Source organism: Elephantulus edwardii, unplaced genomic scaffold (genome assembly GCF_000299155.1).
Source record: "Elephantulus edwardii isolate Elephantulus edwardi_28Jun2011 unplaced genomic scaffold, EleEdw1.0 scaffold00032, whole genome shotgun sequence".
Taxonomy (NCBI): Eukaryota; Metazoa; Chordata; class Mammalia; order Macroscelidea; family Macroscelididae; genus Elephantulus; species Elephantulus edwardii.
Window position 1 is genome coordinate 21607193 of NW_006399782.1, and position 25477 is coordinate 21632669.

General features: G+C 38.9%; 1 protein-coding gene across 1 annotated transcript in view; it reads left to right on the plus strand.

Annotated features, from left to right (window-relative positions):
• The window catches only part of KIAA1407 (KIAA1407 ortholog), a 152180-nt gene that overhangs the window by 27936 nt on the left and 98767 nt on the right, over positions 1 to 25477 (plus strand). Inside the window, exons 4-6 of the mRNA XM_006884323.1 lie at positions 4346 to 4524; positions 5959 to 6182; positions 18730 to 18883. Coding sequence (XP_006884385.1) covers positions 4346 to 4524; positions 5959 to 6182; positions 18730 to 18883 — 557 coding nt within the window. The remainder of the gene's footprint in view (positions 1 to 4345; positions 4525 to 5958; positions 6183 to 18729; positions 18884 to 25477) is intronic.

Here is a 25477-nt window from a genome sequence, read left to right on the forward strand (position 1 = left end):
GTGCGATTGGCAGAGGACAGAGCAGAGTTTAGGGCTGTTGTACATAGGGTCGCTATGAGTCGCAGGCGACTCGACGGCACATAACAACAACAACAGGTCTTATAAGTTTGGTCCCATTTTGTCTTTGCCTCTAGGTCTTTGAGCCATCTTGAGTTGATAACTGTGTGAAGTATGGATCTTGTTTCAGTTTTATGCAGACCAATATCCAGTTTTGCTAACACCATTTGTTGAAGAAGTTGTCATATCAACATTTAATAGACTTTGATTCCTTGTTGAATACTAATTGACTGTAGATAAATGGGTTAACTTTTGGGTTCTTGTTTCTATTCTTTTGGTTTATGTGTCTGTCATTGTATCAAGGCTATGCTGTTTTGATTACAATAGCTTTAGAGTAGGTTTTGAGATCAGGGAGTGCTGTGCCTCCCACTTCATTTACGTTAACAGAGCTAAGACTAAGAACCACATGATCCCATCATTTGATGCAGAAAAGGCCCTTGTCAAAACTCAACACCCCTTCCTGATAAAAACTCTCAACAAAATAGGAATAAGAAGGGAATTTCCCCAACTGAGTAAAAAGCATATATGCAAGACCAAGAGCCAACATCATTCTCAATGGAGAAAGACTAAAGGCATTCCCTTTCTGAACAGGGACCAGACAAAGATGTCCATTATCACCACTCCTATTCAGTATTGTATTGGAAGTACTAGCCAGGGCAATGAGACAAGAGAAAGAAAGAAGAGGCATCCAAATTAGCAAAGAGTTGATAAAACTGTCACTATATGCAAATGATAAGATAGGGTACACAGAAAACCAAACAATATTAGACTTAATAGGTCAATTTAGCAAAGTGGCAGAACACAAGATCATTATATAAAAAAATTTGTGGGATTTCTCCACAGCAGCAGAAAAAACTAAGAAAGCAATACCATTTATAATAGATAGTCACAGGGAACTCTGGTGGCCTAGTGTCAAGGAGCTGCACTACAATCCCAGAGGTATGTGGTTTGAATCCACCAGATTCCACCAGAAGGAGGGGCAATCTCCTCCTGTACCATTCAGATCTGATTTGATGGTACACATAAAAAAAAAAAAGACAGTCACAAGATGAATACTTGAGAATAAACCTAACTAGAGACACTAACTAAATGTAAAAGGATTTCTTGTTCATGGATAGGAAGACTCAGCATAGTAAAAATGCTATTGTATGGATCATGATAAGTTGTGGCTGGCATTGAGAAGAATGAGAATCCCAGAGCACTTAATTGTGCTCATGTGAAACATATACCTAGACCAGGGGGCTATTGTGCAAACAGAGCAGGGGAGCATTACGTGGTTTGGAATTGGGAGGGGAGTGCCCTAGGGTTGTATTCTCTATCCATACCTGTTCATTCTGTAAACTGAGCACATTACCCAAGAAGATGGACTCTGTGAGGAGGGGTGTGGCATCAGGAGTGGAGGGAGACTCATCAGTAAGTAACCTGCGTTATGCAGATGACACAACCTTGCTTGTTAAAAGTAAGGAGGACTTGAAGCACTTGTTGCAAAAGATCAAGAAATGCAGTTCTCAGTATGGATTGCATCTCAGTGTCAGGTAAACAAAGATTCTTACCACTGGACCAATAGGCAGAATTGATGGAGTGGAGATTTGAAACTGTCAGCAACTTCATCTTGCTTGTATCCACAGTTAACACCCTTGGTACCAGCAGTCAGGAAATAAGGAGACATTGCACTGGGAAAATGTGCAGGTAGGGACATATCCAAATTATTGAGGAGTAGTGATGTCAGTTTGAAGACTAAGATACATCTGATTCAGGGCATGTTTTTCCTGATTATTTGCTGTGCATCCGAGAGCTGGATAATGAACAAGGATGGCAGAAAAAGAATTGACACTTTAGAGCTGTGATATTGGAGAACTCTGAACATCTCATGGATGGCCAAGAGAACAGATATGTCTTGGAAAGGGTGCAGCTAGAGTGCTCTTTGTATGCAAGAATGATGAGTTTGGACGTATTGCTAGGAGGTGCCATTCCTCGGAGAAGGACATGGTGCTGGAAAGGGTGGAGAGTTAGCAAAGGAGAGGAAGACACTCAACCAGGTGGATTGACATGGTGACTGCTACAATAAGCTCTTGTGTGTCAGGAAGTGTGAGGATGGCGCAGGATAGAACATGGTTCAGGTCATGTGTTCATAAGGTCGCTATGAGTTGTACTTGACTCTATGGCACCTAACAAGAACAACAACTAAAAGTAATCTATATATTCAGTGCATTCTCAATTCAGATACCAGACTCATTTTTCAAAGAGAAAAATGAGAAAAAGAGAAAAGGCAGTTGGAAATGAAGAAATCCCAAATAAACAAAACAGTATTTTCTTTTTAATAGTAAAATACTGGAGTCAGCCTAAATGCCCATTAGCAGAATGAAAAAATTGTGGGATGTCCCTCTAATGGGATATTACTCAGCAAGACAAAAAAATAAACTATTGATACACATGAGAATGCATGAATCTCAAAGTAATTATATTGAGTAAAAGCAGCCACATAAAACAAGAGTATATAAGATTTAATTTGTGTGAAATTCTAGGAAATGAAATACATTTATAGTAACAGGAATGTACAGAAATGCTTAGTACAGGGCAAAGGAGGCCCTCACGGTGAAGTGAGAAAAAAACTGCACATCAGTATGTGGATGTGTTAGGGGTTCATTTACTTGATTGTAGTAATGATTTGACTGTAAAAAGTAAAAAAAAAAAAAGTTAAAAGCTTTTTAGATTTTTAAATATTTACAGTTGATTGTATGACAGTCATAACTCAGTAAAGCTTTTCTTGAGAGAGTTCTGGTGGCCTGGTAAGTAAAGAGTTGTGCTGCCAACGCAGAGGCAGTTGCTTCAAATCCACCTGCTGCTTCTTAGAAGAAAGATGAGCCGTCTCCTTCCATGTCATTTACAGCTGATGAAAAAACATGCTTGAAGGTCAGCTATGAGTGTGTTCCAACTCAGTGGAACATAACAAGAAGAAGAAGAAATGTCTGTCCCATTGTGGGAATCCCAGAACACTTGATTGTGCTAATGTGAAACCAATACTTGGACCAGGAGGCAGTCATCAGAACAGAGCAAGGAAACACTACATGATTCAGAATTGGTAAGGGTCTATGCCAGGGATGTGTCCTGTCTCCATACCTTTTCAGTCTATATGCAGAACAGTTAATCAGGGAGGCAGGGCTCTCTGAGGAGAAATGTGGCAACTAGATTGGAGGAAGACTCATGAACAATCTATGTAATGCAGATGGCACAACCCTGCTTGTTGAAACTAAGAAGGACCTGAACCACTTGCTGCAGAAGGTCAAAGACTGCAGCTGTCAATATGGATTGAGCCTCAATGTCAAGAAGACAAAGATTCTCACCACTGGGCCAGTTGGCAGCATCAGGGATGGATGGTGAAGAAATTGAGATTGTTCACAGCTTTAGTTTGCTTGGCTCCACAGTCAACATTCTTGGCACCAGCAGCCAGGAAATGAAAAGACTTATTGCAGTGGGAAAGTGTGCTCTCCAAAGTATTGAAGAGTAACGGTGGCAATTTGGAGACTAAGGTGTGCCTGATACAGGCCATGGTCTTAGCAATCACTTGCTGTGCATCAGAGAGCTGGACAATGACTAGGGATGATAGAAAGAGAATTGATACCTTTGAGCTGTGGTATTGGAGAAAAATATGGAATATACTGTGAACTGCTAAGAGAACGAACAGGTTCATCCTGGAGAGGGTTAAAATAGGCTGCTCCTAGGAGGCAAGGATTCTTCTGAAGCTTTCTCTGACATTCTTTGGACATGTTGCAAGGAGGGACCAGTCTTTGGGAGGGACGTCATGCTTGGGAGGGTGGAGGGACAGTGCAGGAGAGGAAGACCCTCAATGAGATTAATTGATTCAGTGACTGGGGTAATAATTAGGGTATGTGTGTCAGAGACAGTAAGATTGGCACAGGATAGAGCAGGGTTTAGGGCTGTTGTACATCGAATTGCTATGAGTCGCAGACAACTCAACAGCACATAACAACAAGCAATAGTATCACCAAGGATGTTTAGAGGAATAAGAGCATTTAGAGTGGTGAGAGGAGATCTTTAGTGACTTCAATGAGGCCTATTCCTGAGAAGTTGAGATTTTTTTTCCCTCCTAGTTGAAGGTAATTGCTGAAGGCTATGCACATTCAGCTGGCATTATCAGTTACAATTTCTTAAACACTCAATGTTTCTATTTTGATTGTAGCTAGACTCTATATAAATATGGAAATTATACTAAAATTAAGTTTTTAAAAAATTTACTGTTTTGTTGTTGTTGTTTTGTTTCCCCCAGATTTATATGGCTATTTGGAGGAAGAAGAGGAAAGTACCACCGTTCAGAAATTTATAGACCATCTGCTCCAAAAAGATGTGGTGGATTCTGGGATGTTGGAAGAACTTGGAAAGAAGGAAAACCAAGACAAGAAGCAGCAGAAGGATCCTCGTCTTACCATGGAGATGAGACATAAGCAGGTGGGAGGGAAAAACAAAATTAAAATGGATAACAGGAAGCAGTCTTTGTGTAACACATTTAATAAGCTTAAATAAAGACTTGGGCTTTATTATGAAAAAGGGTGCCATCTGTAGTTTGGTTAGAAAGAATAAAAATAAAATATAAGAACTTCAGAAGAAAAATGATACTTATAGGCTGAGGGTAGGAGGCAGTTTATTTTGAATTTTAAAGAATTATTTTAAAAGGCGTAATTGACCAATAAAGTGGTGAACTACACTTTATTAGTTTAGATGTAGGACTTTCTGTTATAAATATGTAGACTTAGTTTTGCTTAAATTGAACTTTTGAATTGTGACATTATTAATATCATGAATATTCTGGTGAATGTTATAATTCTTTTCTAGATGACTGAAATTCACTCATTTGGTGATTATAGTCGAAAAGAGACAACAGATCTGAATTAAATCTAGTTCAGCTGTTTTTCATTTAAAAGACATGTGGAAAATTTTCTTTTCTCCAGAGGGAAAGAGTAATAGGAAAAAACATGGTACCTCAAGGAATTAGAGTAAGTCTGTCATAACGTGCAATTCAGTCGAAGTCTGTCTGTGTATGCTGTCCCTTTATAACACTGAATTTCTGATTGCTAGGTTGGCAGATCACTGCTTTAAACCACAAGTACGTATGTGCCTGGTCTGCATCCTGGGCATGATGAGGGAATGGAGGTTGACGTTTTGACAGAAGGGTGCAGAGAGACTTCATAAGAGATAGCCATTGACCAGAAGTCCTATCACAACTGTAGAGTAAGTTAATAGACTTGAACGAGTCAGAAAGGAAAGACCTACTTATACATACCTAATTATGCCTCTAAAGAGAAAGTGTAGGTTTGAAAAAATTAATAAACCTATTCTGTGGATTGTTTTTTTAATATCCAAAAGAAGTGTCTTAGATAAAAACATATCACTGATATGTTTAAATAATAAAGATATGAATAGTCTGTAATAATCCTTAAAGCAGTAGTTACCTATCCTAGCCTTTACAGTAGAACCTGCTCCCCCCCCTCCCAATACATTTCCTTTTCTTTCTTAAACTGTAATTTGTATACAGAGAAGTCCAAAGTAAATAGTAATTATGAACACATTGAAAATTCTTGTGGATGGGTAATCATTACTAAATAAGAATCCAGAACTTGGACTTTGACCTGTGAGATTCTCAACTTTTCCATGCTACAGTTCATTCCAGATTGTTTGAGAGTCCTTTTAACCTAATTTCAGCTAACATTTTGCATTGGCCTTTAGCCAGTAAGCAAATGAATTCTCTCTATTCTACTGACAAACGGCAAAGTTTTGTGCCAGGATGTTTCCACCACGTATGTGTATGATGCACTACAAATGGAAGGTTTTGCAGATCCATTTCAGCTTGAAAAGCTGCATTTAATACCTCGTATTCTCTTTCAGGTGAAAGAAAATCGCTTAAGACGTGAAAAAGAACTAGAGCGCCAAAGAATGGAGAAAGCCCTGAAAAAATCGGCCTTCTTAGAGGCCCAGTGCCTGGTGCAAGAAGAGAAGAAAAGAAAGGCTCTGGTGGCCAAGAAGGAGGAGGAGGAGATTCAAAAGGAGATGGTAAAGCTGCGAAGAGAGATAATTGAGAGGAGACGCACTGTGGCAGAAGCGTGGAAAACGTAAGCCAGCTCTGATGAGCAGGGTGGGGATTTTCTGTTTAGACCGTGGTGGTTTTGGAAGTGCCCTTGTTTTTAAAATGCACATTGCAGTGACAGAATACAAAAGGAAATCATCCACTAGTTCACCGTCCTCACAAAATAACCATTTTCATATCTCCTCCTGGTCTAGGTCCCTTTATATACATACCTATTTGCAGTCATAGAGTCCATTTACTTTATTATTTTTGCTTGTTGTAATTAACACATTGCTTGGAATCCCAAGATCTTTGTATAACTCCATTGAATTCTCATACCATAACTTATGAAATGAACCCCTCCCCAGACTAGTAAGCATTTAGTCTATTTCATATTTTTGACTAATAGAATTACTATTGCAATGAGCATCCTTGAATATAGAGCTTTTTCATTCTTTTGAATTATATTCTTAGGAAAAATTCTTATGAACGTAATTACTGAGTTAAATGGTATGAGTCTTTTTATGACTCTTGGAATGCTGTCAAATTGCTTTCCAAGTAGGTCTTACTTATTTACGCTATTGCCAACAATAGACTCATTTACCACACTCTTCCCACCATTGGGAAGTATAATCAATTTCAGTATTTCTACAACTTTAATAGGTATAATGTTGATTAATTTGCATATGTTTGGTTCCTTGAACATTTTTAAGGTTGAACATCTTTCCTTGGGCATGTTTGTTAATTGTGCCTGCTCCTGTTGTGACTAGCTATAGTGTCTTGTTTTGTAATATGCATGTGGAATGTCACAATTGCCTTACTGCCCACTAATAAAGGGAGGGGGAAAGAATCTGACATAGAGGAAAACCAAAATAGTCCCCATGGGATAGAGTACTATTATCCACGCTTCACGCAGAAAATGAGCTTCACAAATGAAATAAGCAATGTATATTTATTCTGAGAAACAGCACTGTTGTGTGAACTGAAAAATTCAGCCTTGGAACTCTGTGACTGAAGTGCCTGAACACTCAAATCGAGAGGCCAGGAAGACCTATTAGATTATCCTTTCCACCCCCATCAGCCCACGTAGTTTTCCCCCCCTGTGTTCTTGATTGCTCTTATCCTCCCCAATTTAAAACAGCTCCGCAGTGGACGTGCGCTTCACGCTTTCAAGTGCCAGGCTCAGGCCTCCTCTAGACGCCAGTCCTTTTAGAAGGCAATCACCAGTGCTTAGGAGTTCTTGCTGAGGTCAGCCTTGCTTTTTAGTTTGTCCCTCAGCCTTGAAAAAAACTAGACTGACCTAAAATAAATTTTGAAAACAGGTAATATTTGATGGTAGCAGTGGGCTCTGCTCATAGTGGGTACTCGACAAACGTGCACTGACCAGTCATTCCTTTTAAAAGTGAAAATCCTTTCTGTAGTTGCAGTGACACAGACAATTTGCTACACTTCTCGGTGCATTAACTGAATTTAACTTTTCAAAAGCAATTTGGCAATAAACAAGAGCCATAAAAAGGGCTCTATCTCTTGAACTTTTCCAATCCTAGAAAAACTGTCATAAGAAAATGATCCGAACTGCAAAGATAATTACCATCACATAGCCTATAATAGAGAACAATACTAAATATTGGAGAAATTACTAACCAGTAATTGAAGGAAAGTGAAACGTTATAAGTGGCATATGTTATTTTTGTTGTTGAGGTCATCAAGTTGACTGACCTGTAGTGACCCTGGGTCCAGCACTCTCAATCCTGTGCTATTCTTGCAATAACTGTTAATGTGACCACTGTGCCAGTCTGTCTCATTGAGGACTCTCCTCTTTTTTTTATAATTTTGCTTAACAACGTATGATGTATTCTCCAGTGATTAACCCTCTTAATAATGTGCCCAAAGTATGTCAAAGGAAGCCTCACCTTTATGCTTCTAAGGAGTATTCTGACTGTGTTTTTTCTGCTATAGGCTAGCCATCCCCTTCTGAAGTAATGGACCACAGAAAACTTTGCGAATAACAGTGACATATAAATTGGATTTTCTGCCTCTTCAGTTTTCCACAATGACTACATACACATTTTCATAACATCAGCATTTTTAATTCTTTTAAGTGAAGTCCATGGTTTCAGAATTGTGTTTCTCTAAATGTCCACTATGATATGCCTGTGATTATTTAATATAATATAGTTACCACACTGGTAAGTTAAAAGAGAGGCAGCTCTGGTGGCTTAGTGGTAAGAAATTGTGCTGCCATTACAAAGGTATGCAGTTCAAATCCACCAGTTGTTCTGCAGGAGAAAATTGGCATTCTCTTCTTGTGGGATTTATTGCTTCTGAAAACCCATTGGAGGGTCAGCTGTCAGTTGGTTCTGACTGGACAGTACACAACAACAGCATGATATGCTTCTAACTAATACAATATAGTTACTGGATTAGTAAATTTAAAGAGAGACAGTAAAATTTTATTATTGTTAGGGTTTTTAAATTTATTTGTATATGATCATATATTTGTTTTATGACATAGTTTCTAAGTGTCTATTTCATGATATTTATTAGTTACAGACTGGAAAAATAGTAACTTTATACTGGAAAAAAATGTGGCAGAGCCCACCTTAACCAAGTGATCAGTGTTAAGAGTATTGGAACATTGTGTACTCCGTATAAGAGCCATAAAAATGAATACGAGACTAGATCACACAGAGGGAATACTGGCGGCATAGTCCCTACAGAATTGTGCTGCTAATCCAAAAGTGGCACCTCCGGCAGTTCAAATCCACCAGCAGCTCCAAGAGAGAATGATGACCAGTCCTCTCCCATGTGATTTACAGACTCTAAAAACCTGCTGGAGGGTCAGCTGTAAGTTAGTTTAGACTTGATGACAGTGTGTTTCAGTTTAATTTTGAGAGCAGACAGTATTACTACACATTGGCTTGCTACACATTGGAAGTAACTCAGCTAGATTCAAAAAGCCCTGTTCACACATTGGTAAAAGCCTCTCATCCACTAATCAGAAGACTGGTAGTTTGAACTGATCAGTTATCCCCCAAGAGAAAGATGTTACAGACTACTATAAAAATTAGAGTCTTGGCCAATCTCCCCGGCCTAGATGAAGAGGAAGGCTATTACTGCTAGAGCCTGAGAGTCCTCATGAACCACGACTGGACACCAGCTGGTCTGGACACTCCTCTCTCACTTGCTTCAGCTTCTCCTAGGAGTGTTCCCCATCACCCTATACTCAGAGGTGGCCTGGAGGCTCCTTAGCAGTGGCTCAAGATCTTATGTTCAAAACAATCCAAGTGCAGATACCAAACTTGTTTTTTAAAGAGATAGAAAAAGCAATTGTAAGGTTTATTTAAAAAGGAAAGAGATTCCAAATAAGCAAAGCTCTTCTGCAAAATAAAAATGAAGTGGGAGGCATAACACTACCTCATTTCAGTATCTACTACATAACCATAGTAACCACAATAGCATGGTATTGGTACAATGACAGACACATAGACCAGTGGAATTGAATTGAGAACCCAGAAATTAACCTATCTGTTGTTGTTGTTATTAGGTGCCATCAAGTCGAGTACAACTCATAGCAACCCTATGAAAAAGATATGAACTTAGTCCTGTCCTGCACCATCCTCACACTTCCTGAAACACAATAGACCATTGCAGCAGTTACCTTGTCAGTCCAGCTGTTTGAGAGTCTTCTTCTACTTCACCAGCTCTCTACCCTTCCTAACATCATGTCCTTCTTCAAGGAACAGCACCTCCTAGTAAGATGTCCAAAGTATGTGAGGCGAAGCCTCATCATTCTACCTACAAAGAGAACTCCAGCTGCACCCTTTCCAAGACATATCTTGACTCTCCATGAGATGTTCAGTGTTCTCCTCCAACATAACAGCTCTAAGGTGTCAATTCTTTTTCTGTTATCCTTTCCAAGACCTATCTATTCATTTTCTTGGCCATCTATTGGATGTTCAGTGCTCTTTTCCAGCACCACAGCTGAAAGGTGTCAATTCTCCTTCTGTCATCCTTATTCATTGTCCAGGTTGCGGATGCATAGCTAGTAATCAGAAAGACCATGGCCTGAATCAGATTCTCCTTAGTCCTCAAACTGACATCACTACTCCCCAATAATTTGGAAAGGTCCCTAACTGCAGATTTTTCCATTGCAATGCGACTCCTTATTTCCTGACTGCCTGTACAAGGGTGTTAATTGTGGAACCAGACAAGATGAAGCTGTTGACAGTTTCAGTCTCCTCTCCGTCCATTATGACACAGCCTATTAGTCCAGCGGTGTGAATCTTTGTTTTCTTGATATTGAGGTGCAGTCCATACTGAAGGCTGCATTCCTTGATCTTCTGTAACAAGTGCTTCAGATCCTCCTCACTTTCAACAAGAAAGGTTGTGTCATCTGCATAATGTAGGTTATTGATGAGTCTCCCTCAAATCTTGATGCCATATTCCTCTTCATAGAGTCCAGCTTCTCAGATAATTTGTTCAGCATATAGATTGAACAGATATGTAGCTAGAATACATCCCTGGCACACTCCTTTCCCAATTTTAAACCATGCATTGCTCCCATGCTCCATTTGTACAACAGCCTCCTGCTCCAGATATATTTTCCTCATGGTCATTGTAAGCTAATTAACTGTACCTGATCTCGTTTACAATCAGCTTGTTAAGGAAGCCTCTTTGTGGGCAAACAGGATTTGGTTGGTGGGCCTTGGTATTTAAAAATAGGTCTGGTCCTACCTGTGAGTGAGCCTTTAGCTTGGCAGAATTGGATCCTAGTAGGTAAGTGTTTACTTGAAAGCCAGGGTAAATCATTTGGACATTTCTAAATTATGTTAGCAATCAAGTGTAAGCTGATTAACCCATCTGCCTACATTCAGTTGGTATTTGACAAGAAAGCAAAGCATATTAAATGGGGAAACTACAACCTGTTCAAAAAATAGTGTTGGCAAAATTGGGCATCTAGCAACAATCTACATTATGCAGGTGATACAACCTGGCTTGCTGAAACTGAAGAGGATCTGAAGTGCTTGTTAAAGAAGGTCAAGGACTACAGCCTTCAATATGGACTGAAGCTCAACATCAAGAAAACAAAGACTCTCACCACTGGGCCAATTGGCAGCATCAGTATGAATGATGAAGAGATTGAGATTGTTAACAGCTTTAGTTTGCTTGGCTCCACAGTCAACACTCTTGGTTCCAGCAGCCATGAAATTAAAAGAAAAGTTGTATTGGGAAAGTCTGCTATCACAGGCCTCTCTAAAGTACGGAAGAGCAACTATGTCAGTCTGGAGACTAAGGTGTGCCTGATCCGGGCCATAGTCTTTGCAGTTACTTGCTATGTGTCAGAAAGCTGGACAATGACTAGGAATGATGGAAGGAGAATTGATGCCTTTGAGCTGTGGTGCTGGAGAAAAGTATTCAATATACCATGGGCTGCTAGTAGAACAAAAAGGTTCATCCCAAAGAGGGTTAAACCAGGCTGCTCCTTGAAGGCAAGGATTCTGGAGCTTCATCTAACATACTTTGGACATATTGCAAGGCGGGACCAGTCCTTGGAAAGAGACGTCATGCTTGAGAGGGTGGAGGGACAATGCAGGAGAGGAAGAACCTCAATGAGATGGATTGATTCAGTGATTGGGGTAATGTGGGTAGGTATGTCAGAGACAATAAGATTGGTACAGGATGGAGCAGGGCAGGAGTTAGGGCTGTTGTACATAGGGTTGCTGTGAGTTACAGGTGACTTGACAGACAGCACATAACAACAACAACCTGCAGAAAACTGAAGTAGGATCCACCTCTCACACCATATACAAAAATCAGCTCAAGGTAGATCAGAGACCTCAGGGTAAAGCCCATAACCATAAGGATCACAAGCAACAAAATAGGACCAAACTTAGAAGCCCTATCATATGGCATATATAGGCTTGCAAATATTTCCAGAAATACACAGTCAGGAGAGAATAAAATTGATGACTGGGGCCTTCTAAAAATTAAGGTCCTTAAATGTTATATATATATATATATATATAAAATTAAGGTCCTATGTGCATCAAAAACCTTTTCTGATAGGATGAAAAGAAAACCTACAGACTGGGGGAAAAACACTTGGAAATTATATCTCATACAAGGGTCTTGTAACAAAAGTTTACAAACTACTATAGAGCCTCCTGTTGTCCTACCAGGAGGGACAGCAAAGGAGAGAAGATGCCTCACTGGGTAGATTGACACAGTGACTGCAGCAATGGGCTAAAGTGTGCCAGAGATTGTGAGGATGGCACAGAATAGGACAGGGTTCAGATCTGTTGTTTATAAGGCCAGTATGAGTTACCCTTGACTCCATACCAATTCACAATAACAACAGGGCCTCCACAAGTAAAAGACTGATAACCCGGTCACAAAATGAGAAGACATGAAAAGACTATTCCCAAAGTACAACACATGGATGGCCAACAGACATATAAAAAAATGGTCAAAAGCACTGGCAGAAAGAGAGATGTAAATCAAAACTGCATTGAGATACCATCTCACCCCAACAGCTGCAGCAAAGTTTAATAGAACAGCAAGCCATAAATATTGGAGAGGATGTGGTGAGATTGGAACTACTGTGTACTGCTTGTGAAATGTTGCAAGCACTCTGGAAGGCAGTTTGGCATTTTTTTAAAAAGCTAAACATAGGAATCCCCTAAACTCCACAGCTAGGAATGTAGCTGAGGAAAACAGAACTGAGTCACAACAGATCAATACAGTATCTTGATAGCAGCATTAGTCACATTAGTTAGAAAATGGAAACAGCCCAAATGACCAGCAACAAATAAATGGATTGAAAAATTGTGTTACATTCACAATGGAATACTATGTTGCAATAAAGAACAATGATTTCATAAAATAGTATATATAGCAGGGTTGGGTTGAGAAAACATTATGCTGAGTGAACTAACTGAGCGTCATAGGGACAAATACTGCATAAGACCATTATTGTAAAAATAGAAGGATAATAGTAGGATGCATATAAAGTGCCCCAAAGGAAAAAGGAAAGGGGGAAGGTGATAGAAAAAGGGGAAGGTTGGAAATCACAAGGCTAGCAGAGGGTAGTGGGCAGATGGGTACGGGGGGGTGAAGAAATAGGAAAAATTCCATGGGGACTCAAAAAAATGGGTAATAATAGATATGGATCAATAGTAATTATATAAAATACAATGTATATAAATGATTTGATAAAGCATAATGTAAGTTAATTATTGTATGAAGACCAATAAAAAGAAAATATCTTACAGAGAATGATGAAAGAATAGAAGATTAGATAATTGAAATGATGAAACTGAAGTGGAGGATGATGAACCCGCAGATTTGGCAGAAGATAAAATAACAGGATTTATCTGGTGAACCTGAAGCTTCATCATGTACAAATACAACTATCCTGTTTGTGAAAGGAGAAGATTTTCCAACAAATAGCATTGTGAAGTTCCTCATGGGCTTTATAAACAAGGATACAGAAGACTTTATTGTTGAATCTAGGGAGATGCCTGATTCCATTATCCTCAGGACTGCCAGTTCTCTACTTGGAATTTTACAGCTGTTCCTCTGAACACTAGTGCCTCCCCAGACACACAACTTTGTGAGTACTTCTTATCACCAAGCCAGTAGGCAGCATCATGATAGATAAAGAAAGGATTGAAACTAGCAATAATTTCATTTTGCTTGGATTCCCAAACACCGTCCTTGGTACTAGCAGGTGTTTTGCTATGAGCAAGTCTGCTGTCAGGGACCTTTCCAAAATCCTGGAGTGCAAAGACTTAACGTGCCCCTGATTCAGGCCGTGGTCTTTTCAGTTACTTGTTATGCATCTGAGAGTTAGACAGTGAATAAGGGTGACAGAAGAATTGATGCCTTTAAGTTGTGTTGGGGAAGAGTGGTTCATCCAAGGGACTGCCAAAAGAAGAAATAGATATGTCTTGGAAGTGCAACCAGAGTGCTTCTTGGAGGCAAGGATGGTGAAGCTTTATCTCATACTCTGGACATGCTGCTAGGAGAGGCTATTCCTAGCAGCTGAATATGAAAGGTATATCATGTTTGGAAAGGTGAAGTGTCAACAAAAGAGAGGAAGACCCCCAATAAGGAGGTTTTTTGACACAGTGATTGCAGCAGTGAGTTCAAGTGTATCAGATGAGGAAGATGGCACAGGAAAGGACAAGATTTAGACCTATTCTTCATAAGGTCATTGGGTCATACACAACTTGAGGGCGCCTCACAACAACAACTTCATTCCTGCAGAGCCCATGGGGTAAGGGTGGACAACCCTCGGGTCTGGTTGTCACTGTGAACTACAAAGATGTGAATGGTTATGTATTCCAACATGCTGTCTTCAGTCAAGCTGTAGTAATTATTGAAAGGGAAGACGAATTAGATGGAGAAACAGTTTTCATGTACTTCATCAATTCCTAGAATCTGGAAGGCACAGGAAACCCATACATAAATTAGAAATGGGTCCATCAGATCAGAATGGTGTGGATGTGAGTTAGATTCCTCAGGAAACTTTGAATCAGATCAGTAAATCTTGATCAAGAAGGTTATACAGGAAATGAACACAAAAGATCAGTGGGATCTGATGAGTAAGTGTTCCTTTGTGCAACAATTCAATCTTTATTTAACCTGACTTCATGGGTATTTGTTTTGTTTTGTTTTGGTTTTTGGTGGAGTTGTCTGATGGTAATTAATGCAGAGAAAGACATTATCACCGTAGAAGGCATATACTACTTTGTGGACTGGTCTATGGTGATAAGTTGTTGAAAGTGCACTCTATTTGTCTTTCTAAAGTAACAAATTTGGATTTCTTAAAAACCATTAGAATCTATTATTATGTGTGTGTGTTTGTGAGTGGTGGGTCTCAGGAGAATCATAGTTGAACAACCTGAAGCAGGCTTTTAGAATACTAATTATAATGCTGTAGTCCCATCCTTATTGACATCTTCTGATATTCTCTCCTAAGTCAAACCCAATGGCCATTTACCCAGCATGATCATAGATGTCATAGTTTAGACTATTTTAAAGAGAACAATTTCTTCTTTAGAATAGGTCAGATCTCCATTAATGGTGCAAATTAGCATGTAATTGTCATTGTTGCTGTTGTACAAGTAATATTCTAAAAGCATTAACAGGAGTGACTGCTTTTTACCAATACAACTGTTTTGGTATTTTAGTGTAGCGCATGCATTTGGGATACTTCTCAAAGGAGATTAGAATTGAGGGGCCTGTAACAACAAAATTGTGAAATGTAACTCTTTTGTCTTTGATATCTAAGATTCAACCCATCCACAAAGGAATGGCACCCAGAGTCCAAAACGGAACAATGATTTTTAAATGTGTTCGGCATTTTTTAGAGATGATTTTTTTTTCTCCTTGTAAACCACCTTGACTGAACAACTTCCTTGGTCTATGGACTAAGCAGAAAGTGAAATTACAAGGCTAGATATAGGTCCCAGCCAGTTCTAATATATAAGTACTTTTATTTTTTTTTTTTTTTATGTGTGTGTGTGTGTTATAATCAGTTGCTTGGGGATTTGGGTTTGGAATGAACTTTTATATCTGAAGAATTCAAAAAATGTGAGCACCTTAGTTTCTCAGAAACACAATTAAATTGGACTCCACAAAACCATCTTGCTCTAAATAATGAGTTACGTTTACCTTAAGCGAAGCATGAACTAAAATAAGGACAAATAGATTTCCCTACCTTCCCCCTGCCCAACCCTCACTCATTATCACTTTGGGTAGAATCGAGTGTCTGTCTTTGGTTTGGTTGGGTTTTTTAATAAATGTAACTAACTTTACTGAATAATTTGTATGGAAATGGTCACATGTGAAACTAACTTACTGTATAAACATTCACCAAAAATAAAGTGAATATTATTTTTAAAATGGAAGTAAGAAAGATGATCCTTTGAGGATGGCAAAGGGTGAGACTTGGGGAACAGGCCTATGATCTGGATAGGATCAAGTGTCTTCAGGTGTGCAAGGCCCCCTACGCCCCTACAAGGTACACATTTCTTTCGGAACTCATGCCCTTAATCACTTTGGATAGGAGCGGACAGGAATATCAGATCACCCAAATTGACTTTCCTAGACTATAAACATTTTATACCTGTTAAATTAAAAAACTAATACTCCGAGTCTTAAAAATTCTGTAAGGCATTCTACTCTGTCCTTCCAGGGCTGCTGTAAGTCAGAATCAACTTGATAGCAGTAAATTTTATTTGTTTGTTTATAGCATATTTTGTCATCCCTCTCTAAATTTGCATTTCTACAACGTAAAGTTCAGAGAGACTGGGAGACTTGCTTGACGTTTCCTAGCTAATTTATGACCCAAACTCATGAATCATGATCCCTAGTCTTTACCACATCATCAATTGTATTTACTTCATGTGTGTACACATATCTGTGTACATCAGTGTACTGCAATGCGAAAGAATTGCCTACTAGACAGTTGTGACTCATGGCGGTCTTTGAGTTGGAAATAACTTGATGGCAGTTGGTTTGGGTTTGGTTTTGGTTTTGTAGCTAGGAGTTTACTTAAATTGATGCTTGGGAGGGGAATGACCTGATGAGAAAGAAGAGATAGGCAGGTGAAAAAGAAAATCATCATGAGCAACCGATTTACAAAGAAACTGATTACTATACGTCTGACTTACTATCTACTGGAGTTCTGATGAACCAAGCTTAGGCCTGTCTGGTGGGGTTTGTTTGTTTGTTTGTTTGTTTTAGTACATCTTATCATTAGTAATATATACGATGTACAGTATTACAGATGTAAAGTGCTGGTGTTGTCTTTCTCAGGTATTCTCTCACAGATCTTCATTGGTATGATTTGCTGTTTTAAATACTGCTATATAGCAGGTATGACTTGGTCCAGTATGAAGTTGGAGTTGAAAGTCACAAGAGATAAAAGTTGAGCAATATTCACTTCTGGTGATGACATATATAGCAGTTGAACTGAGTATGCCTAATAGATGTATCAGTACTGGTATTAACTTTCTCATAAACCAGTCTTAGAGTATGGACTTAATGTTTTGTAATTTCAGAAGGATCAAGAGATAATTTTGTTGTTGTTGTCGTCATCGTCGTTGTTGTTAGGTGCTTTTGAGTTGTAGACGACTCATAGCGACCCTATAAAGCAAAGACCAGTTTTGTCTTTAGAGTAAATTTTTATGATGTGTGGGTTTTTAATTATGTATATATCAAAATAAGAAGCACTGGTGGTCTAGTGTATTATATCCCAGCTGCTAGCCAAAGGTTGGCAGTTTGAGTCCACTAGGAACTCCACAGGAGAAAGATAGACAGTCTCCTAAAACCAGATTGAGGGGTGCCATGAGCCAGAATCAGTTCAGGCAGTGAGTTTTTCCAGTTTGGGTATTAAAAATACATTTATATGTAGTATTTCCAAACCACAAATAGAAATAAGATTTATCTTTAAGATACTGTTTTAGAAGGGCTTTAATAATGAAAACTTAGTGGGGAGGGGGGTAGGTGAAGGTGTTCAACTCACATCTTAACTGATTTACGATGGACTGTTTGGAATGGGATTGTGTTGTATACCAGAAACTACCTATACTTCCCTTCATTCAGATCTTTTTCTTAACGTCATCATGTTCTATTTTGTTTAGCTTCATCTGTTTTTTAAATTTTTCTATATTCTATCCTTTCTTCATTAACACTTGATTCTTTTCTCCCTAGAAACCTTGTAACAGCCTTGTGGTAAGACTCATTTCTCTCTTACTTGAAATCACCCTGCCATTCCTTGTAAGAAATCAGAAAATTTGTATTATAGAATAACTGTAGGCATTAGGGAGTTCTGATGGCCTGGTGAGTAAGGAGTTGCACTACCAACCAAAGGCAAGTGGTTCAAATCCTCCAGCTGCTCCAATGGGAGAAAGATGGTCAGTTTCCGCCTCTTACATAAATTAACTGCCTCTGAAGACTCACTAGAGGATCAACTGTTGGTCATTTTCACCCCTATAGCATATAATAATAGTAGCCATTAACTCTCAGATCATAATAAAATACTGTTTAATGTTAAACTAAATAAAAATTACTAGTAGAATCTGTGAAACTGTGTAACTGTAAAATGACTATGTTGTCCATTGAGTCGCCTGCGACCCATAGCAGTTATGTACAGCAGCTCTGAAGCCTGCCCTGTCATGAGCCAGTCTCACTAATTCTGTCATACAAACCCCCATTGTCCCAGTCGCTGTATCAATCCATCTCATCTGGGGCCTTCTATACCACTACTAAACTACTATAAAGGATCTATATAGGGAGCTCTGGTGGCCTAGTGGCTGGAAGCTCCATTGCAATCCCAAAGACATACTGTTTGAGGCTACTAGCTGCTCTGTGGGAGAAAGATGGGTAGTCTTCTCCTGTGCAATCACTCCCTTTGAAAACCTGGCCGAGGGTCGGCTATGGATGGGTTCCGACTCTTTGGTACACAATGACAGCAACAAGGGATATGTGTATAGCTTTTTACTTATAAAGTAGAGCTATATTTAGAGGGGGGGAAAAGGTGAAATAACAGACACAATTTTTCTTTAAACTATTATTAATAGAGAGAAGAAAAAGCAAGAAGAAAATTATCAAAAGAAGCCAGGAACAGACTTGTTTGGAAGTGCTCAACTTCCTCTGGAAGAAGAAAAAATGGCAAAAGAAAGAAAGAAGAAATTGAAAGAATTATTAATACAAATTTCCAAGGACAATTACCAGGTGGGAATTTTAGCATCTTTTTCTTTTTTCCCCCAGAATCCCGTAGTGTAAATAACAAGGAGCTTCATCAGAAGTTGAGGAGAGGCCACAAAACTCCCCAGGATCACAAATAACTAAAGTGCCCACATAGTTTGTTCTGTGCTGCTCAACTAATGAGCAAGGCATCCCTTTTTCTGAGCTGGTCGTTTGTATTCTCCAGCATAACCCTAGAAAATTAAGAGATAAATTTGGGATTTTTCTATCCTCTTCAAGTAGGATCTAAGGTAGCTCCCTGGTAGTTTTTGTAAAGCTTTGCTTTGTTTTTGACACTTAGATATTTAAAGTCTTAAAGATTATTCAGAAGATACAAAAACTTTTTATTTGCCCGTATAAGCCCCAATTCTGCTTCTCCTGTAATGGTTTCTCTGTTTTGTTAGTCTTCTTGTATTTTCTCTTCCTGGGAAATTAACTGGCCAACTTTTTATAGATAAATGAGCATCCTCCCTAGGCCACTAAAGCAGATAGTTTAGGCGTTTCTTCCAATGAATTGAAATTGGTAAAAGGTATATTGGGCCTTATGACGTTTCAGGTAAAAGGAATTACTTGAGGGGTATGTAAATTAGAAGGATGAATGAAAAAAGATAAATATGTATATTTTTATATCTCCCACAGTACCTGCCCAGGGCCTTCAGTATTTCTGAAATTCAGTGAAAGTTAATGGTATGAATTCTTAAATGAATGGATTTCAGAAGAGAAAAGAAAATGTCAGGAAGATTATTAAGGGAACTTTTTAAAGACTTTGAAAATCAGTAATAAAGATTTGAACATGATGTGGGTAACTAAGTTAAAAGAAAGAGGTAGTCAAAATAGTAAAATAATTAGACATGATTAGTGATACATGTTCGAGTGTTCAGATATTAACATCTAGAATTTGGTCATTTTTTGCTGTAAAAATTAAAGAGGGAGGTGCAATAGAAAGAAATGTTGAAGAGTTGGGATGACATTCTCAGAAAAATTGTTAAGGACTCTTTGATGTCTTGTCCTACATGACAGATAGAGTTGGTATGACATCCTATAAAGACAAGTCAAATTTCAAAGAGAAAATTAAAATTTGAGTAAGGAACAGTGGACCATCTTGAGAGGGTATAAAGTAGAAATGCCATGATACGTCCTTACCCAACCAATGAGAAACAAATAAGGCATAGTCTCCCTAGAAAATTAATTTTCTAAGTTTATCAGCATTCACTTTACAAAAAGAAATCATTTCTATTTTAGGCAGAACTGGTAAAATGAATTCATACACATATACATAGTTGTTGTTATGTGCCATCAAGTCACCTGCAACTCATAGCAACAACCCTGTGTACAACAGTCCTAAACCCTGTTCTATCCTGTGTTAACCTTGTTGTCTCTGACACACCTATGCCCATTACCCTAGTCATTGAATCCATCTCATCAAGGGTCTTCCTCTCTTGTGCTGTTCCTCCATCCTCCCAAGTATGACATCCCTCTCCAAGGAATGGTCCCTCCTTGTAACATGTCCAAAGTATGTTAGACGAAGATTCGGAATCCTTGCCTCCAAGGAGCAGACTGGTTTCACCCTCTCTAGGAGGAACTTATTTCTTCTTCTAGCAATCCATGGTATATTCAGTACTCCTCTCCAGCACCACAGCTTGAAGACTTCAGTTCTTTTATCATACCTAGTCATTGTCCAGCTTTCTGACATATACCAAGTAACTGCAAAGAATATAGCCTAGATCAGATGCACCATAGTCTCCAAACTGACATCATTGCTCTTCAGTACTTTGGAGAGGTCTCTGACAGTGGACTTTCCCAAGGCAATTTGTCTTTTACTTTCCTGGCTGCTGGTACCAAGAGTGTTGATTGTATAGCCAAGCAAACTAAAGCTGTGAACAATCTCAGTCTCTTCACCATCTTTTAAGCTGCTAGTTAGCCCAGTGATGAGAATCTTTGTCTTCTTGATGTTAAATTCCAGTCCATACTTAAGGCTGCAGTCGTTGACCTTCTACAGCAAGCACTTCAGGTCCTCCTCAGTTTCAGCTAGAAGGGTTATGTCATCTCCATAATGTAGATTGTTGATGAGTCTTCCTCCAATCCTGATGCCACATTTGTCCTCATAGAGCCCAGCCTCCTGTATAATCTGTTCTGAAGATAGATTGAAAAGGTATGTAGATCGGACACATCCCTGTCATACACCCTTCCCAATTTTAAACCATGCATTGTTTCCTTGCTTTGTTCTGATGACTGCCTCCTGGTCCAAGTATAGGTTTTTCATAAGCATGATCAAGTGTTCTGGAATTTCCATTCTTTTCAGAGTTAGCCACAGTTTATTATGATCCATATAGTCAAATGCCTTTGCATAATCAATGAAACACAGAAAGACATTCCTCTTGTGCTCTCTGCTTTCAGCCAAGATCATCTAACATTAGCTATAATACCCCTAGAACCATGGCCTCTTCTAAACCCAGACTGCACTTCTAGCAATTCTCTGTTGATATGCTGTTCCAGTTGTTTTTGGATAATTTTCAGCAGAATCTTGCTTGCATGTGTTCTTAATGCTAATATTCAATAATTTCCACACACTATCACCTTTCTTTGGAATGGGAACAAATATAGATCCCTTCCAGTCAGTTGGCTAGGTGGTTGTCCTCCAGGGCTTCCATTTCCAAATTAGCAGGCCTTCAAAAACCATCTGTACAATAGAGTACCCTTAGACTAGCAGATATGGCAACTGAGGCTGAGCCCTCAAGTATGAAAACACAAAAGAGGAGGAACCTTTGTAGACAGCACTAATGATTAGAACATGGAACTTGAGAACCATGAATGTAGGAAAACTGGATATTGTTAAGGAAGAAATGGGACACATAAATATTGAAATATTAGGTATTGCCACAATGAGATGGACTGGCATGGGGCATTTTGAGTCAGAGGATCATATAATCTACTATGCTGGAGATGAAAAGGTGAGGGAAAATTGGAATTGCTTTCATAGTTAAAGAAAAAGTCATTTTTAGATCTGTCCTGAGATATAATATTGTGGTGACAGGATACTATCCATACACATACAAGGAAGTCCAGTGAATACCACTATCATTCAAATACTTGTACCAACAACCAGAGCCAAAGAGGAGGAAATAGATTTCTACCAACTTTTGAGACTGATCGAACATGCAGTCAAGACGCATTAATAATAATGGGTGACTGGAATGCAAAAGTTGGAAACAGAGAAGCAGTATCATTAGTTGGAAAGCATGGACTTGGTGACAGAAATGAAGCTGGAGATAGAATTTTGTACAATCAACGATTTATTTATTTCAAATACATTTTATAAGAAACAAACACCGGCCATGCACATGGATTTCACCTGATGGTATGCATAGGAATCAGATTGATTACATTTTTGGAAAGAATTACTGGAGCAGCTCAATAATAGCTGTGAAAACTAGGCCAGGTGCTGACTGTGGAACAGACCACCAACTACTCATATGCAAGTTCAAGCTAAAGCTGAGAAAAATGAAATCAAATCCATGGGAACCAAAATTTGACCTTGAGTCTATCACACCTTAATTTCAAAACCATTTCAGGAACAGGTTTGAGGCCTTAAATACTAATGAGCAAAACCAGATGAGCTATGGGAGAATATCATCCAGGAAGAATGCTGGGGTCATTACAAAGACAGAGGAGGAAGAAAAGACTAAGGTGGATGTCAGAAGAGATTCTGAATATTGCACTGGAGTAACGAGAAGCCAAAGCAAAGGGAAGAAATCAAGATATTAAGGAGGCGAACAGAAGATTTCAAAGGGCAGCATGGGAAGACTAATGTATTATAATGAAATGTGCAAAGAGTTGAAGTCAGAAAACCAAAGGGGCCAAATTCACTCAGCATTTCTTAAGCTGAAGGAACTGAAGAACAAATTCAAGCCTCAAGTTGCAATACTTAAGGATACTTTGGGCCGAATACTAAATGATCCAAGAAACGTTAAAATAAAATGGAAAAAGTATAAAGTCATTTTACCAAAAGGAATTGACGGGCACAGAAGTATTTCATTAAACAGTATATGAGCAAGAGCCTGTGGTGATGAAGGAAGTTCAAGGTGCTCTGAAAGAATTGGCAAAAAACAATGCCCCAGGATTTGACAACATACCAATTCACATACTTCAACAAACAGACTCTGCTTTAGATGTGCTCACCAAGTTGTTACATATTTTAAAAAATTGGTGACTCACCTACAGTAGATTGCTCAATTTTAAAAGTACCATTGAGTATGTTTAAAATAGGAAAATGAGAAATTAGAAATTACTTTCACTCTGCCACAGATTTTGCTTGATATGAATCTTTTGTTTTTAGATGCCATTGAGTTGAGTATGAGTCATAGCACCCTGTGAACAACAGATTTGAAACTTGCTCTGTCCTTTGCCATCCTCATTGCTATTGACATAACGCAAGACCATTGCAGCAATCTTTGTCTTATTCCATGTGGTTGAGGGTCTTCCTGTCTTTCACTGATCCTCCACCTTTCAAGCATGATGTCCTTCTCCAAGTAATGACCTCTCCTAGCAATAAGCCAAAACTATTGAGACAAAGCTTTGTCATCTTTGCCTCCAAGGAGCACCCTGGCTATACTTTCTACAAGACTTACCTGTTGGTTCTTTTGACAGTCCATGGAATTTTTAGCACTATTCTCCAAAATGAAAGCTCTAAGACGTCAAATCTTGTTCTGATATCCTTATTCATTGTCTAGCTCTCAAGCAGCTTCTGAACCCAGCCTGCCTTTCTAGCAGTTCTCTGTTGATACACAAGTTGTTTTTGGATAATTTTCAGTAGAATCTTGCTTGCATGTGATATCAATGATATTGTTCGATAGTTTCTGCACTCTTTTGGGTCACCCTTCTTTGGAATGGAAACAAATATCGATCTCTTCCAGTCGGTTGGCCAGCTGGCTGTCCTCCAGATTTTTTGGCACAACTTAGTGAACACATAAAGGGCAGCGCCAATTTGTTGAAATATGTCAGCTGGAGCCTTGTTTTTTGCCTATTCTCTCAAAGCAGCTTGAACTTGTCCTTCACCACAAGCTCTTCCTCATACATCGTTTCATGAAATTCTTCTGTGTCAGACAATTCCTTCTGATACAGTGACTGTGTATTCTTCTTCCATCTTCTTTTAATGCTTCTTGGATCATTTAACATTCTGCCCAAAACATCCTTAAGTATTGCCACTTGCGGCTTGAATTTCAATTCCTTCAGCTTAAGAAATGCTGAGTGAGTTTGACCCTTTTTCCCTTCTGACTCCAGCTCTTTGCACATTTCATTATAATACCTTGCTTTGTCATCCCGAGCTGCCCTTTGAAATTTTCTGTTCAGCTCTTTAATTTCTTGATTTCTTCCTTTAGCTTTGGCTTCTTGGCGCTCTAATGCAATATTCAGAGTCTCATCTGACATCCTTCTTGGTCTTTTGTTCCTCTTCTAATATTCATGTATCCTCCCACAGCTCATTTGGTCTTCACTCATTGGTGTTCAAGTCCTGAAACCTGTTCCTGAGATGGTTTTGAGATTCAAGTGGGATAGACGAAATTCGAGTGGGATAGACTTAAGGTCAGATTTTGGTTCCAGTGGATTTGATTTCATTTTCTTCAGTTTCAGGTCGAACTTGCATATGAGTAGTTGGTGATCTGTTCCACAATCAACTGGCCTGGTTTTCACAGCTGATATTGAGTTCGCCAGTGATTCTTTTCACAGATGTAATCGATTTGATTCCTATGCATACCTTCAAATGAAATCCATGTGTACAGCCTGCATTTGTGTTACTTATAAAAGTATTTGCAATGAATAATTGAATGTGCAGAATTCTATCATTCTATCTCCAGCTCAGTTTTTGTCAACAAGTCCATGTTTCCCAGCTACTGATCCTTCTTCCCTGTTCCCAAATTTTACATTCCAATCACCCATTATTACCAATGCATCTTGACTACATGTTTGATCTATTTGTGACTGCAGAAATTGGTAGAAATTTTCTATTTCTTCCTCTTTGGTTCTAGTTGTCGGTGCATATGCATATGGATATTATCCTGTTACTCACCCTTCCTGATACTTGTACCTGATAGTTGTACTTAGAGACTCTTTAAATTCAGGAGATACTAGCCCCATCGTAAAAGACGGGCAGCAGTGTGAGGTGTTTGTAATCACAGAAACCCCAATGGCTTGAGACTTAAACCATCATATCAAAGGCTGGTTAAGGGAGTGAGGTATTGAATGGTGTAGGCAGAAATAGAAAAGGATGCTGGTAAAATAGAGAAAGGGTTGGGTCAAGACACATGTGGCAAGGGTGGGGAGCAACTCTGACTCTATCAGTTATTTCTTTAATTGGGTAAATGTCTTTCACCTGCTCCTTTCTGTAAAATTTTTGTCAGATACTATTATTTAAAAAAAAAAAGAAAAGAAAGACTAGGAAGGATTGGCCATCCACTACCAAAATAACAGGCCTTCAAAAACCTTAGGTACAATAGAACACGCTTGGGCTAGTAGACATGGCAATTGAAGCTGAGTTCTCAGATATGGAAACACTTAGAAGGATGAACAGCTATAAACAGAAACTAG